Source organism: Trachymyrmex septentrionalis, unplaced genomic scaffold (assembly GCF_001594115.1).
Source record: "Trachymyrmex septentrionalis isolate Tsep2-gDNA-1 unplaced genomic scaffold, Tsep1.0 scaffold29, whole genome shotgun sequence".
Classification (NCBI taxonomy): Eukaryota; Metazoa; Arthropoda; class Insecta; order Hymenoptera; family Formicidae; genus Trachymyrmex; species Trachymyrmex septentrionalis.
Genome location: NW_017305451.1, coordinates 940,729 through 956,620, shown reverse-complemented (window position 1 = coordinate 956,620; position 15,892 = coordinate 940,729). Strand labels below are relative to the sequence as shown.

Here is a 15,892-nt window from a genome sequence, read left to right as displayed (position 1 = left end):
GAGAGAGAGAGAGAGAGAGAGAGAGAGAGAGAGAGAGAGAGAGAGAGTTATATCGATACTTCTAACATTCGGTTAAAGTATTATAGAACATCATTACTGCATTAGATTGATTAAAAATTTTGTTACTTTGGAACGCGTTTCACTTATAAAGTTTAATTCGTAAAAAAAAAAAATCATTTATGTGTTTAATTAATTTATTATTGGAACCGGAACAGTTTCTGTCCTCAATTTATTCACATACATGAAAAGAATAGTTTTCTTTTCTAAAGATCTAAAAATTTAGCTAAATACAGATTTAAAAATAATAATTTTGTTAAACTATCAAAATAATTTATGTAAAATACTCAAGCTCATTGCTAGAATATCAAAATACATAAAAATTTTTTATTCATCATGTTTGAGAGTTTCCTATATAATTATTTTAATGATCCTAAATTTTTATTGTAAATATTTCAGCAAAATCTTTTTTTCCATGTGTACCGTTAGACATCAAACGAGCAATCTTTTGACTTCTGAGACAAACAAACTTTTTAATTTCCATATATGTCAAAATGTATATCAATGTATTTCCATGATTAGTTTTAAAATAAGCAACGTTCATATCAATGTACATACTTATACTATACTTATCAACTCGTCTGCACCGTGAATCGCAACAAATTGACGATTATCCATATATTCTTATTATAGTACCTACATTTTTTTAAGTTAGGGTCTCCCCCTTCCTAATCGCAATGCTACTTAAAATTTTGACTGTTCCTTAAAAATCTACAATGTAGATTAAATAATAAATTAAAGTAAAATTTTTAATACACTTTCTTGAGTCAAATAATTTAACTCCACTGTTTAACTTAATTTAACGATATATTGAGAACAGTGACGACCTACAGAAATGATTAAAAATAACTTAAATCATGTATAATTTAACATATTATAAATTTAATAGCACACACGTATACTGGGATTATCACTGGCGACTTTTTCGCACAAAATACTATCTAACGCAATTCTATCTAACGGAACAACGATATGCAAACGTATGAAATGATGATATGTGGCTATGCGAATACGTGAACGCGTAAATAAGAATAACGCAGAGAATGAAAGCGATATATTGCGATTCAAACAAATGTTCTCCATAAGGAGAAGGAATAAGTGCGTGGAACAGACGTTTGATAATTAAATGCAATCAACCGACGACAGGATGTGGTGCGAACTGATTCAGCATGGCCGCGTGCCTTTTTGCGTGCCTACCCGTTTGCTTCAATGTATGTAATCTGGAGGCGTCCGACGCTGTTGAATAAGCTACTCGCATGATGGACGCCGATCAGGAAACGCAACAGCGCAGCCTTCGATTTCCAGAATACTAATTTCTTTCGCGGAAATCGCTGCACTCCGAGTCACGGATGACACGATCGACGATCGGCGAAGTGTGCACGACGTGGACTCCTCGGTTATTTAAAAAGTTTCGCAAATAAGTAAGCTGAAGACGGCATGGCGACGTAAATGACAAAGACATTTCCCCCCTTCCCCCCTCTCCTCCCCATCTCTTCTAAATGTGATAAATTATTTATTCTTTTTCGGTTCATTTTTTTCTTCGTCGAATTTATTTCTATGAAAAGATAATTATGCAGCATATTTTTTTTGTATCTTAATAAAACCGACTATTCTTGTCTGTATTTCTCTGCCATCAATAATAATCATACGCGACTTTAGGCTCCTGTTTAAATTAACCGATATTATTCTGTTAACGACGCGAGCAGTTTGTTTGGACATACCGATGCATATCCCTCGAAGAAAGGGGACCATGGACGAGACATCGATCGCCACCTTTACAAAAAGAATCAACAGCGGGTGGAATTGATCAGCTACCGTGTTCCTGCATCTGCTCCTCCTTAGTCAGCCTTTATTATGAGTTAGGAATACAAAAAGTTCCTCCACGCACATTAGTTCTACGTATCCGATCTTCACGGTGCATATATTGATGAGCGATAATGATCCGATCCAACCTCGTTTCAGAAAGCCTATCCCTTTTATGTCCATCAAAATATTCACCGAAAAAGTCTCCCTCTCTCTCTCTCACACACACACACACACGCAACTATCTTGTATCTTATATATTTTTAAAAACGCGAAGGAATCTTTCAGAATCAGAACTGTTCATTAACAAAAATATTTTTATATTAAAAATTTTAATTATAACGCAAAGAAGTCTTGCTAAATTGTTTATAAGTTTAAAACAGAAATCTGAAAATTTTATTGGAATTTTGAAATGATTATAGGTATAGAACGTTTAAGCGTTATGATAGTGCTGGAAAAAATCGTAATATTTTAACAACTAGTTGTGGAGTGTTCTACATAATGATTTTGTTGGTACGAACAAAATTATTTTCAAATCCGTACGTACCTATCTAATTAAATTTTTGTATTTGAGCAAAACTGTTCTTTACGGGGGTAAATATCGAAATAGAAATATTACAGCGCGCGCGAAACAGTATATATATTAAATAAAAATAAAATTTATATTAAAATGCGAAAAAACTAAATTAATATTAGATACATCGCGAATTAAAAAGATGAAAGATTCGTGAGACTTATTTTTATTGAGAAATAAAAAAGAACAGATTCGTCGCCTCTATCTCTTTCTCTCTTTGTTCCCCTTTTTCACGGTACATGCACACACGTCAAAAGAACATCGGGTCTCATCGCCGCGTGATCTTCACATCTTTACGCACCCACGTGCACCTTCTTATCCTAAGCGGTGCAACGTGCGTGGCACGCACGATAGGACCGGCGAGGCATTATTATGCATGTTTATATCTATATGTCGAAAAAGGGTTGCGCGCTCGCAGTACAGTGAAGAGGCCCGATAGATTCCTCGACGATAAGCCGGTGAACTGGCCCACCAAATTCATATGCATGAACCCTTATTATATAGTATTAGCTATGCGCACAGGTGGTTGCCCCGGCTAGATATGATACGGTCGTCCGTTTAATGCGTAACACTGTCTTTAAAGTAGGTATGCGAAGCCGCTGACGCTGACTGTAGATGACTTCGGATGATTGCGTCACGTACGTTATCATGAGCCGACGATAAGGTATGCTCGAAGTTTGTTGTAAGCAGGTGACTAATGAGATTAGCTTCGACTCTTCGATTTAATGCGAGGAAACAAAAAACGCGTAAAAGTGTTACCTAATCTACGTAGAAAAAAAATTGTAGAAATTATTTGTAAGGAATTATACATAAGAAATGTATCATTTATAGAAAAACAGGCGTAACGAGATGGAGACGTCGTGAAGTACTGTTTGTAAGAGGGAGAAATTATTTCCTTTATATATACAAAAATTTAATACTGGAAGGTACATAGTATTTAAAATAAGTCTAGATTTGCAAAAACATATATATTTCGTATCGTTCTTCGTTTTTTACATACAAATAGTTTTTGTGTACTAGGGATGAGCGATACAGCCGATATTTTAAATATCGATATTTTTTTATTTTTTCCCAATATTTTATATTAATATTTTGTTTTCCGATATCAACATTGTTTGTCGTGTGTATCAACATTTGGACAGGAGTATCGAACTTCCAATACGGTCCATTAAGTTAAGTTAGTTTAATACGGGTTGAGATTGGATTGAAAGTTGACCAATCAGAGCAAAATTTACTAAAACTAAACTTTAATTTAGTTTCTCTTTGTCTCCTGCAAGTTGCAGGCGGGATAAGTAAGAATACGATGTATAATATTAGATTAAAACCATGTAAGTAGATATAATAAAAATAAAATATGTAATTGTATATTGTTATTTTTGAAAAAAAAAAATCGGTTTTTTGCGTATCGATGCGTATATCGATATACGCACCACTTAAAAAGGCTAAAAATCGAAATATCGCAGCCGTATAGATATCAGCAATATCGTAAATTAGCCAGCCGATATTTTGTTGTATTAATATTTCTACTCACGATACGTTGCGATACATTGAGATTTTTGGTACAATGTACAAATTTATTTAAAAACAACGATTACTTTTTAAAATAAAGCTCATTATGTTCAATAATCATTCGCTGTCAGTTTACTAACAGGATTCGGTCTTAGTCAATATTATTCGAACTCCTTAGGTGTAAAGAACTCTCGAGAAACTGGCTTAACCTGCTCAATTGCGAAATGTTTCATTGATACCCGTTCCAATCAACGTAGTTTAATTTTACTCTTGATTCAGCTAGCTCTTCATCTTTTCCTAATTCAAAAAGTTAAATTGAATTAAAATTTAAAAAATATTGAGAATATACAACAAATCCAATTTCCGTTGTGAATTTCATCGGCTGGAATGATTGTTTCACGCGTAAGAGTCACCACGCCGCGCTGCCGGTAATCGCCATAGCGGGTCTCGTTACAACGCGAACAAAGGGCGAAGAAACGGAAGAGCGTGCGATTACGTGCGATCAATACGCGCGGCTGCATTCTGCAGACCGCGTTTCTCGAGTTGAGCAATCGACTTTAGCCGCGCGCCGTTCGTTGCGCCGTTCCCATCCGGTCGCATCGACGCGATATTACGCGCACTCGAAGTTTCGAGTCCCGCCTCGTTTACGTGTGCATTACACGCGCGATGCATTCACAGGTGTATGCCGAGGGAAAGCGACGCGAACGACGACGGTGCGTCGACGGTGATGGCAGAGGGAAACGGACCTGTCAGGCCCTCACCGACTTCTCTCTTCTTTCATTTTTTTTTTCTTTCTTTCTTTTTGTCGGAATGAAAGCACCATTGGCATCCCTTTGTCCCTCTCGTTCCGGTGGTCCGTGCGGTCTTTAATTCTCGCGTGCACACCGCGCGCGTCTCAGGGTCACTCTTGGGAAGGAGGACGAAATGCACTTGGACGGACGGGCGAAACGAAGGAAGAATGAACGCGTCTATACGTGACGATTCTCGTTTTCGGTTTCAGGAATTAGCATGCATGAAACGCGAGCCGATCGCGGTTTGAGAACGGTCAGGTCAGGTCCGCGAGCGGACGTAAGCATGCTTGCTAAATGCCTCGGTTCAACATGTTTTCTCTTTTTCATACATGGCAAAATGTCTTTATTAATTTTCTAGCTGAAGTCTTTTAATAATAAGAATAATAATAATTCAATAAGGGCTAGATTATGCACGATTGAAGTTTTCATTGTGTTCAAGTGTGCTTCAAGAAGTCGAAAAGAAATAAATTTTTTGCAATAAATTTTCACTGTAATCTACTATAGCAGATAATAGACTTTTTATCCGCAACTTCATTGAGTAATTTAGAAATTATTATTTTTAAAAAAAGTATTCATTACTTACGAATAATTGTAATCGATTTGTTATATTATTTTACATCTTTGTGACAAAACCGTACATGCAAGTTTTATCTAAATAAAGTTTATTTTTTTTTTCTAAATAATTAAAAATATATATGTCTCTTACTTCAAAAAACGTTCCAACTCGAAAAACGTGATTTTTAAGTTATTAGCATGAATAAGTTAAATGAACATTACTTTAATCATCAAAATTAAACTAACGTAATTTTATTATAAAATCGTCACAACTTGGAAAAAGGATGATATATATACGGTAGAGTCGTGATGTCAGTAGCATCATTATCAAATCGACGATCAATTTAATTACGATTTCAGCTTCAATTTGATTGCATTTCGAGTTCAATGTTAAAACGCGTGCAGTTTACAACTAATTGAAAGATGTACATAATTCAGAATTTACAGATATTAAAAAATATATTATCAGGCAAGATCGAGCCTTGTACTGGCTATTTATATTTATTTGATTTATTCCTATAGTCTATGAAATAATTTATTTTAATTTATTAAAAAGAATGATTTTTTAAGGGTTGCGTGAAATGAAAACAAAATAAAAACAGTATTTGATCATTGATTGTTAAATAAGAAAATAATATTCTTTTTAACGATATTATTTGATTAGACTATATAATTTTCTGTCAAGTTGAAAATAATTTTTCGTCTTTATAAAAATCTTAATTTTTTTTAGTTGTGTCACTTTTACAGCAAGGGAAAGGTATAATCATTTTATTTCGAAAATTTAATTTTAAAGAAATCCCTTTATCACTCGCAAAAACTATAAATATCTTAATATTTTTAAGAAACATCCTACAATAAAATTAAATTACTTTCTCTCAGGTTTGTATGATGAATATCAGATTGTCGTTAAATTATCGTTTGTGCCGAAGCAATCTAGAAAGAATCGCAAACAACGCCTAGATTCGATCTCGTCCGGAAATACGCAGATTTCGTTTACGTGATAAGAACAACGTACGTTACCGCGATATCTCGCCGGAGCGTTAGAAATCGCAATTTTCATAGGTCGGCGTTGAGAATGGGGAGACTTGGTTGCCAACCAATTAGCTGACTTTCACATGGGGCTGCATGCGAATGTAGCGAATTCTCGCGCTAGTAGGAGGAGCGACGTCGCTGATACGCGTCCGATGTACTTAGAACACCGTCACGACGCCATTTACGCGAGGCACGTAATTAGCCGCGCTCTCTTTACCCGCTCGAAATTACTTACAATGTAGCTACCGCGTAGAACTATCGGATGGATGATCAAGTGCCGCCATTTAACGCTGTAACAATCCTTTTCCCTGCATTAAGCGAGCTCATTTCTGCGCGGAGGATGTGGCTAATAATAGTCCGCTGTTAAGAGAAGAGACCTTCCGCCTGACAAACGACTTGAATATTATAATTCCAGAATGGACTTTTTACGACAATATGAACATGTCACTCTTGGAATTACTTCGCATTATGCGATAATTGCTCACAGCCATTGTAAAATGGCATTACAACGTGTTTTAATGAAAGCTTATTCTGACACTGTAATTCGTGAATGTCGAGGCTACGTAAATAACTAAGTACATCAAAGTGTATGAAGCCTTGGTGGGTATATATGTCATGTAACCAGACGCCTATACAAAGCTTGTATATTGCACTGGCAATGAGAGAAATGTTTGATACGTATAATCATTTATTTCATTGATATTATACGACTAACAAGAGCTTTATATTATAATACGTTTTTAAAAAATTGTGTTGTAATAAAAATTTTATGTTATTTTATGTAACATGACAATCTGATTATATCAAAATTCCGGTTATCATAACTAGAATTCTAGTGTAGATTTAATCAGAAAATTCTAATTCCATTTCCGACCAGTATTCAAATTAATTCAACCAGATATTTTTTTTCGATGCACTACATAAAAAGAAAGATTTTGGTAACAAAATTTTTTCAGATACATCTAAAAATAATTATGGAACTATTAAAATAATTTTATTAAAAATTAAAAAATAATAAGCAATGCTGCAAACAACTCTGATCCTTAACTATATAGTTTAAGTTTCTAACATAATATATTTCAATAGTCCAATAATTATTTTCAGATCTGTGTCAACAAAATTTAGATCCCTCAGCAAAATTGTCCTTTCCATGTATCAATAAGCGATAAATATACATAACTGAATGAATTAAAATTTATTATCGTAGTGTACATAGAAAAAATAATTTTTGTCAAAGTATCTAAAAATTTAGCTAAATACAGATCATTTATTGGACTATCAAAATAATTATGTAGAACGTGCAAGCTGATTGCTAAAATATAAAAATTTATTGCAGCATTGCTTATCACACTGGAATTTCCTACATATTATTTTATTCCAATATAAAATTATTCTCAAATCTGTATAGTCCAGCAAAATTTTAAATCTTTCAGTAAAATCGTTTTTTTTTTTTCGTGTAGAGCATAAAAATGTTTTGCAGCATTGCTTCAATTTCCTATATATAATTATTTTGATGGTTCAACAGAATATTTCAAAAAAATCGTTGTTTCCGTGCACAATTCTGATTATTCTACAGATACTCGTATTCTTGTGAAGTCGATTCCTTAATCCCATTTCCCGACAATCAATCCTTATCTTGTGTCAAAGGTCCCGCCTACATGGTGCAAAGTTTCCTATCGTCGACTATCATACCTGGGAAGCGACGAGATGGCGAACCTCAATATTCTCATCTTTCAACAAAGATGACCAAACTCGCGAAAGCGTCAAGTGTGTCACGGTGATCGAATATCCCTTTATCCTCGCGTATGCGTGAAATCAACGCAAACGTTATCGCTATCGCTCCAACAAGTAACAAGAATCAAGAAGAGAAAGACCAAGAGAGAGACCAAAAGAGAGAAAGAGATCCTTCACACGGGCGGCGTACAGAGTCTACCGGAGTCTACAGAGCGATCGGCGGACGGCGATAGCGTAGCCGTCGCGTCTACGGCCGGCCAATCGGTCGTAGCATCGCCCCACTGGAACCAACTCCGCCTACGAAAAGTCCACTCCCATCTGCAGCCGCTACCAGCCACGAGCGAACGCCACGCCGTGTTGTGCGCGGACGGGATCGACAAGTCCGCGGCGCGAGCAGCGAGCGCACCCAACGAGCCCCCGGCAAAATCAATAGACCAATGGCTACTGGAACGCGTGCGTAATTATCGCTCGTGACGGACATTGCCTCTCTCTCGGCTGCCGTCTCTCGGTGGCCGTCGGTCCTCCGTGCAAGTCCACGTGGTGGGGAAAGGTCGCGCACCCTCTCCTCTCCTACGATCTCTCCGGTCTCCTACGGTCTCCCTCGCCCCGCACCCGCCACCCGGCATCGCTTTTCCGACCATGCAACGACCCGGCACGGCAAGGCAAGGCAAGGCAAGGCAAGGCGAGGCTTCGAGCGCGGATACGTGCGAGCAGCAATTTAGCCGAATCATTCCTGTCGCATGATTTATCACCGTCAGCCGTGCGACGGTGATAATGGTAGCCTCGTGATAGTGCTCATAACGGCGGTGGCACCCATACGGCGATACTTTATATAAGGCGCGGGGGCGACCCGAATAAGTGGCGGTGTAAAGTGCCCGCGATATATCTTCCAGGCTCGATGCGTGAGTGACTTCGCCGTGTTCTCCCGTCGGAGGTAATCGCGATAATCTTATTTTTTTACGTGCCGCATACGAAAAGCTCTTGTTGAGTTTTCCGTCGATATACAATACTACCCACGTGCGCTACTTTCATTGGTGGCTGAGTTTTTATACGATATGATCGATAACGCAATGTTTTCCGTTAGCTCTTTCCGAATCTCTTTTACATCTTCGCGCGAAATTTTCACAGAGGGTCTAAACAGCAGACATTATTGCCACAGTTACTATAATTAAATAGAGACCTGAAATAAATAAAAAAGTAAAATCAAGCAGAATAAATAAGTAAATAAAAATTTCCAATGAGTCTGTCCACCCTTTAACTCTCACAAAGTCTTTTCTTTGCGACTTTTTTCATATAGTACTTGAATACACATACATCTTTCATCAGTGTAACGAAAATGAAGAATAAAATGTACAAAAGGATGATTATGATTCGCAATCCTTATTATTTTACAGATTTTTCATGCTTTACTCTATCTAGATATTTTTTTTATAAGAAGATACTATTATATATAGATTCCGCATGATATTCTTTAACAATATAAAGTACGAAATTCCATACAGAAAGAACGTTTTTATTAAAATATTATACTTAAAAATTTAGCTGAGTTACAGATGTAAAAATAATTTTATTGGTTTATCAAAACAATTATAAAACGTTCAAACGTTGATGACAATGCTGCAAAAAATTTTAACATTTCTAGCAAGTCTTACACGGAGAAAACAGCTAACGCGGTTGCCACGACCAATACATTTGTTGGTCTATAATAGTAGAACTATAGTACGATTGTTGTGATAACCGTAAGATTGGCATATTTTAACGTTATGGCTTAAAGATATGTACATCTTACAGTTATTACAACCAAATGTATTGATGGGCGAAAATTATCATTATTTCTGGTTGCGGCAACCGTAACATTTTTTTCTGTGTACATTATTTGATGATCTACACGAATTTATTTTTAGATCTGTATCTAGCTCAAAGTTTTAGAGCAAAATCGTTCTTCCAAGTCGACGATACATTAATTTTTCATTTCGGTCAGGAAATTCATTATCATTTGATTCCTTCATTCCGCACAAGTCTGAGAACAATTAAAGTTAATACGTTGATGCAGTAATTAATAGTTGTTTTCAACAGATGCCTGACTCGTTATTTTTTCGCACGACACACAACTACGCGTATTCACGTCGCACGAATGATAATAACAGTCACGAATGTTTTGCTACTTTTGCAACAATGTAGCACATGTTGCGTTAATTCGCGGTGAGTAATCGCGCGGCTTGTAATTTTGTCGGGGACACGCGGACTCTGATGATTTTATACTTTTCCTTCCTTTGTTCTTTGTTCGAACGTAACGATTAAACGATGCTGTAAAAATTCTAACGTAACGCAAAAATAAGAGCATAAAATCGTCAGTCGTTGTGAATTAACACGGATCTCTCGTTCGTCGATGCCGAACAGTTTACCGGCGGGAAACGCTACCGTCTCTTGCTTAAATAACTTTATCGCGCCTAATCCGAAATTGATGAAAGAAAAATCAGTTTATTCAGCTGCTTAGACAATTAATCTTATTAATTAGTTAATAATCGTTATTAGTAGCATTTACGCGTTACATATCGAAAAAGTTTCCCGGTTTGTGTAGGTATACACTTGTTCAAAGATCAAATGTATGATGATATTCATTAAGACGTATTGTTCGAATCTAATTAAGATTCCACACGGAAAGAACGGTTTTACTAAAGCATCTAAAAATTTAGCTAAATACAGATCTGTAAATATTGTTGAACTATCAAAACAATTATGCCGAACGCTCAAACTGATTGCTAAAATGTTAACATTTTTTTACATCATGTTCGATATTCTTACGTAATTATTTGGATTGTGAAATCATTTACAATTATTTTCAGATCTGTATCTAACTAAATTTTTAGATATACGTCAGCAAAGTCATTCTACCAAAGTGTACCAAATATAGCGGTTGTCAGAAAAGCAATTTAGTTGTTAACTTTTGCTCAAATAAATTTTCTTATATACTGGACCTATTTCAGGTCCAGTTTTTCATTTTCTGATTAACTTGTGGTTAGACTTAACCTGATGTTTTACCCAACGGACTTCATCTATGATGGTGTCAAGGGTGAGGCCCATTGGGTGAAATATTAAGTTAATTTAACTGCAAGTTTATGAAATAATGAAAAATTGGATCTCAAAATGATAATAAACCGTCGCAATTCGTCAAATCGCGTGACATTACGTCTTGAGTTACCCATACAGTGTAGACCTCCAAGGGACGTCTATAAAATGTCTCCGTATCCTCCATTCTAAGGACGTTTCCAAACTGTCTCTTGGATAAAATGTGCTGTGTTATAGTTACAATGGAGTCGAATTCTTCCTAAATTCAATACGAGATATCTACAAAAATAAATTTTCAAGTTTCCGGATCTCAAATCCATTCAATTCGTCGAAACGTGCGACGCATTGTTAGCGTTAATTACAGAAAGAAGGAATGTGGACCCGTTTGCATGGCACGTACCGGTTACATCCTCATGTATATGTATACAGGGTGTTCGTAACGATTGGGACCAAAAACCTGTACAGTGTGTTAATGAAGTCGAGTAGATTGAAGTCGGGGAACCTGCATTCTTTCAGGAAGAAGAATTTTCGAGCATTTATTATTATTTTATTATTATTCGGATAATAAGTGATATTAGTTATTACAAGAGTTACAATAAATATTCGAAAATTCTTCCTTTCGAAAGAATGTGCAGGCTTCCATTTGCCAAATTAATGTTGAATTTTTTCGAATATCCCTACTGTATTAAAAATAGTAGTAAATATACATGTATACACACACATTCTGCTTGTAAATCCTTGAACGTTTATAATTTTTTAATAAAACATTTTTAGACAAAGTTTATATACTTTTTTTCATGTTTGGTCCTCGATCTTTATGGACATCTGTGTATACATAATTGTTTATACAAATTTTTTGAGAATTTTATTTATTAAAATGAAGTAATAAACAGGCAATAACATCGAGGAAGATACAAATTGTATGGAAACGCTTCTTTATTAGAAACTATAATTAAATATATTGTTTGCTATTATTTAGAGAGCAATGGAGTATAAAATGATCTCGCTGTTCCAAATTACTATTATCTGCATCTGTCTCTTCCTATTAATAATTATCTGCACTAACCGCCATGAGTGCCATTATTGACACAACTATATTTCTCATATTGCATAGACTCGCAACGTATGTTAAGCAGCTATAGCGTATGAGAATTATAGGTATATAACTATTATTCATACGCATCTTGAAATTGATCGATATATGCTCGATTGTTTTCTGTTTATATCAATTTCAAGGAATTGATTAATGATGTGGTAACGATACTTACATAAATAAATGGCAATTACAAAATTGTTTCATTTCATATATATTTTTATCTCAATTAGAATAGAAGTTGCAGAATAATTTAAATTGTTTTGATAATTTATATTGATAAAGGCTAATTATATTAAATAGAATCACGACTTTGTGTACGCGCATATATTTGAACACATTTGCATTCTATTTAAATTTTTTATCTAATACAGAGTATCCTAAAACTATGAGATTTTATTGTAGTAGCATTATTATTGTGTAGTTTCGTTGATAATAATTTGGCTGTAGTAGTAGATGGACTTTCGAATTAAGTTTCAGAAGAGAGTAAATTATATTCAATATCCTATTCCTCAGTTAATTTAAAATAATAAAATAAAATAAACTTCATAATAGAATTTTAAGATTATAGAGAATTAGAAAAAAAATAGTAAATCAATAAAAATGACGCGTCCATTAACAATTTACGTTTCCTACTACGGAGAAATTGTCTTCAAACGTTAGGAACCAACTGTAATAAGGAAATATATCTGATAATTTTCTCTAAGTTATAATTATATACATCACGGAAGAAAATTTGATTGAATTAACTGGAATTTTTGTGAAAAATAAACGCTCTAGAATTCTGGTTAAATTTACTAGGATTCTAATAGATTTAGCTAGAAAAGAAAGCTGAATGTTTATTTCAATTAGATTATTTTAACTAGAATTTTAATCGATTTATCCAAAATTCTCTGGATCGTTCATATTCCATTATACTCCGCAGTTAATTCAGCCAAACATTTTTCTCCGTAACTCGATACTATAACAATAACTGACGATTTATAATCTCGAGGGGAATAGATTTTCGTCTAGTAAAACTTCTCTGCATTGTGTACTTACAGACGATTATTGCCTTAGTTTTATCAGGTTAAGTCAGACCGTACTAATCGATTATCCCTGAAGGCTCCCATCGTTCAACATTGAAAGTACCGTCCGTCCAATGCCAAAATTGTATTAGAACAGTCTTGGCAACGATCGACAAGCAAGGATCGGCGTATCATACCGGTTACAGAGACGAACGGAAGGCCGCTGCTTAAAAGCGTGGGCGACGCAGTAGTGAGCGCACCAGATCGGTGGGCGGCTACCAGATCGCCCAATTGGTCGATCGACTCGGTAATGGTTGGTGGGCGTTGGGTAAGCTCAGATGCGCGGCCAGCAGTGCGCACTTGGCTGGCTTTAACGGCTCTCTTTCTCTCTCTCTCTCTCTCTCCTTCGCTCCTTTCTTCCTATACATCCCCATGACGTTCGTTCCCCACCTGGTCTGTATATCGCATCGACTAGGTCTCGATAGGGGTCTTCTCTGACCCCTCCCGCCCCCTCTTTCCCCTCTCCCCTCCTGTTTGGTATCTACCACTCCGCGTCTACCCTTTTGCGATCGGACCTGTGTGTAATCGGCAGCTTCTGCTGATTTTAAAAGTTCGAACCGCGGCCGCTTTCTTTCCCCCATATTCACCTCTTTCATCGGCACGGCTACCGCCGCCACCGCCACCGCTACCACGGCGCGCCTTAAATCTTGATCTCTTCTTCTCGGCGGGTAGAAGCAGAAGAACGGTGTCTTTTACGGGAAGAGTATAAGGTGGGGGTAAGGCTAGTCTGGGCGCGCTTCGAGTGGAGCGCGCGGCGGTAGGCAATCTGCTCGAATACGGCGGAGAGCGAGCAGGTTGCCCCGCGTAACGCACTCGCGTCTGGTCGTTCGAAGGTAGTGCGAAAGAAGGGTGGTTCCCCAGAAGAGAGAGAGAGCACCGCGCGCTGTCAAAGAGGGAAGCGAAGTATCGCGCGTGTATCGCTGCAGCAGCTGATAACGGGGAACCTTCTAAAGAGACGAATTGAAAAAAAAAACCCGCTTTTCGTTCCTCACGCTCGTGGACGCGAACAAGATAGCTTCGGCAAGTCGATCGCGTGACAAGAGAAATCGGTGCATCGGTGAGGAGCGGTAGAGCTGTCGTAGGGGCAGGAAATAAAAGAAGAAAAAAAATAATCATTTTCGTGCAACGAAGTTTATCTCTCTTTTACACTTACCTTTCTTTTTTTTTTTTTTACCTAGGGAGTGCGCGAGGAGATGAATCTGGTGATCTGTGTCGAAGGTAAAAAGGTGAACGGAGAAGGTGGTGTATGAGGGGAGAAATCGACCGCGTGTACGGAGCGACGGGGGCAAGTCACGTCACGTTAAATCTTGATCTCACCTCGGCGGAGTCCCTGGTCCCCCGCGAGGAGGGGGAAGGTCTGGGCGCGCTTCGAAAGCCCGAGCGGAAGGCAATCCGCTCGAATCCGGCGGAGCGCAAGCAAGCTACCCCGGTGCCGTAGTAGCCCTCGTTGCCTGTCATTGGAGAAGGGAGCCCTCGTAGGCGGAAGAAACGAGAGGGCGATCGACACGCGAGGAAGAGTACGGAGAGGGAAGAGGGCCAGGTGGAGGAGAAGAAAGAGGAGGAGGAGGAGGAGGAGAAGGAGGAGAACGTGGTCACGAGCTTCGTCGAAGGCGCCTGCGCTCCAGTACTCCGCGCCTTCTGTTCCTCAGCTTCGACTAGGCTCACCGCTCAACTCAAGTGTCGCGACGGCGTAAAAGCTCGCGTCGCGATGCGTCGTGATCGTCATCGCGCGATTGTACTAGTTATTCCGCTCTGCCAATCGGTTCCGTAGCGATTTGTTTGTCATTTCGCGCCCGTGTTTGTGCTATCAGAAGGATAGTGGCTGACGGTGGTATATACACGTGACAGTTTCGGTGGACAGTTTTGAATGAAGATAAGTTGAAGTTTTTTTTCGAAAGCAAATGGTAACTGCAGAATAATCGGCGAATAAGAACGGGAATGCGTTGAATTTGTATCGGACTCTGTCGATGTGCATTCAGACAGAGATACAACGACAACGGGAGGAATATTCGAATATTTTTGACGATGGGGAAATCGATAAACGATCCTATTAATCATTTCTATGGTATGTCGTTCGTACAGGTCGAAAAATGCTCGTTCAGCGATATTGCTCAACGTACAAGAGAATATTCTTAAGCGCTGCAACGCTCCGACTGAGAGTAATGCCAGATGATACGTTAACCTGGAGATACTTGTCAATAGTCTGAGAATCGCGATTAGCGCGTAGAAAAAAAAGTCTCGTTGAATGCGAGAAACGGAAGTGGTTTCAAAGACAGACGTGGTATATTCGCAGAAGTGGAGGAAGAACGGCAGAGGGAGGTGCCGTTGCTGAGCGTGGAGGGGCGGCGGAGGTGAGATCGTCTGGTGATGATGATCGGTGGCGGTGTTGCGACCCCTCCTGGTACTGCCAAGTCGGCGGCTGCGATCGACAGCGAAATGGTACAGGTCGACGGCATTGGCAGTGGTAGTGTCAGTGGCAGTGCTAGTGGTAGTGGTAGCCCAGCAACGGGTGCAATTACCACGCGCCTCACGAACAATGGCAGTAGCGGTACCAATAATAATAACAACAACAACAATAATAACGGGGAGATTAGCAACAATAATGACG

The 15,892-nt window shown here is 38.0% G+C and overlaps 1 protein-coding gene across 1 annotated transcript in view; it reads left to right on the top strand.

Annotated features, from left to right (window-relative positions):
• Nucleotides 1–15,582: 15,582 nt before the first annotated feature.
• LOC108749324 (paired box protein Pax-3-B-like) overlaps nucleotides 15,583–15,892 on the top strand; it is a 20,100-nt gene continuing 19,790 nt past the window's right edge. Inside the window, exon 1 of the mRNA XM_018487933.1 lies at nucleotides 15,583–15,887. Within this exon, the coding sequence (XP_018343435.1) occupies nucleotides 15,652–15,887 (236 nt within the window). The 5' untranslated portion in view covers nucleotides 15,583–15,651. The remainder of the gene's footprint in view (nucleotides 15,888–15,892) is intronic.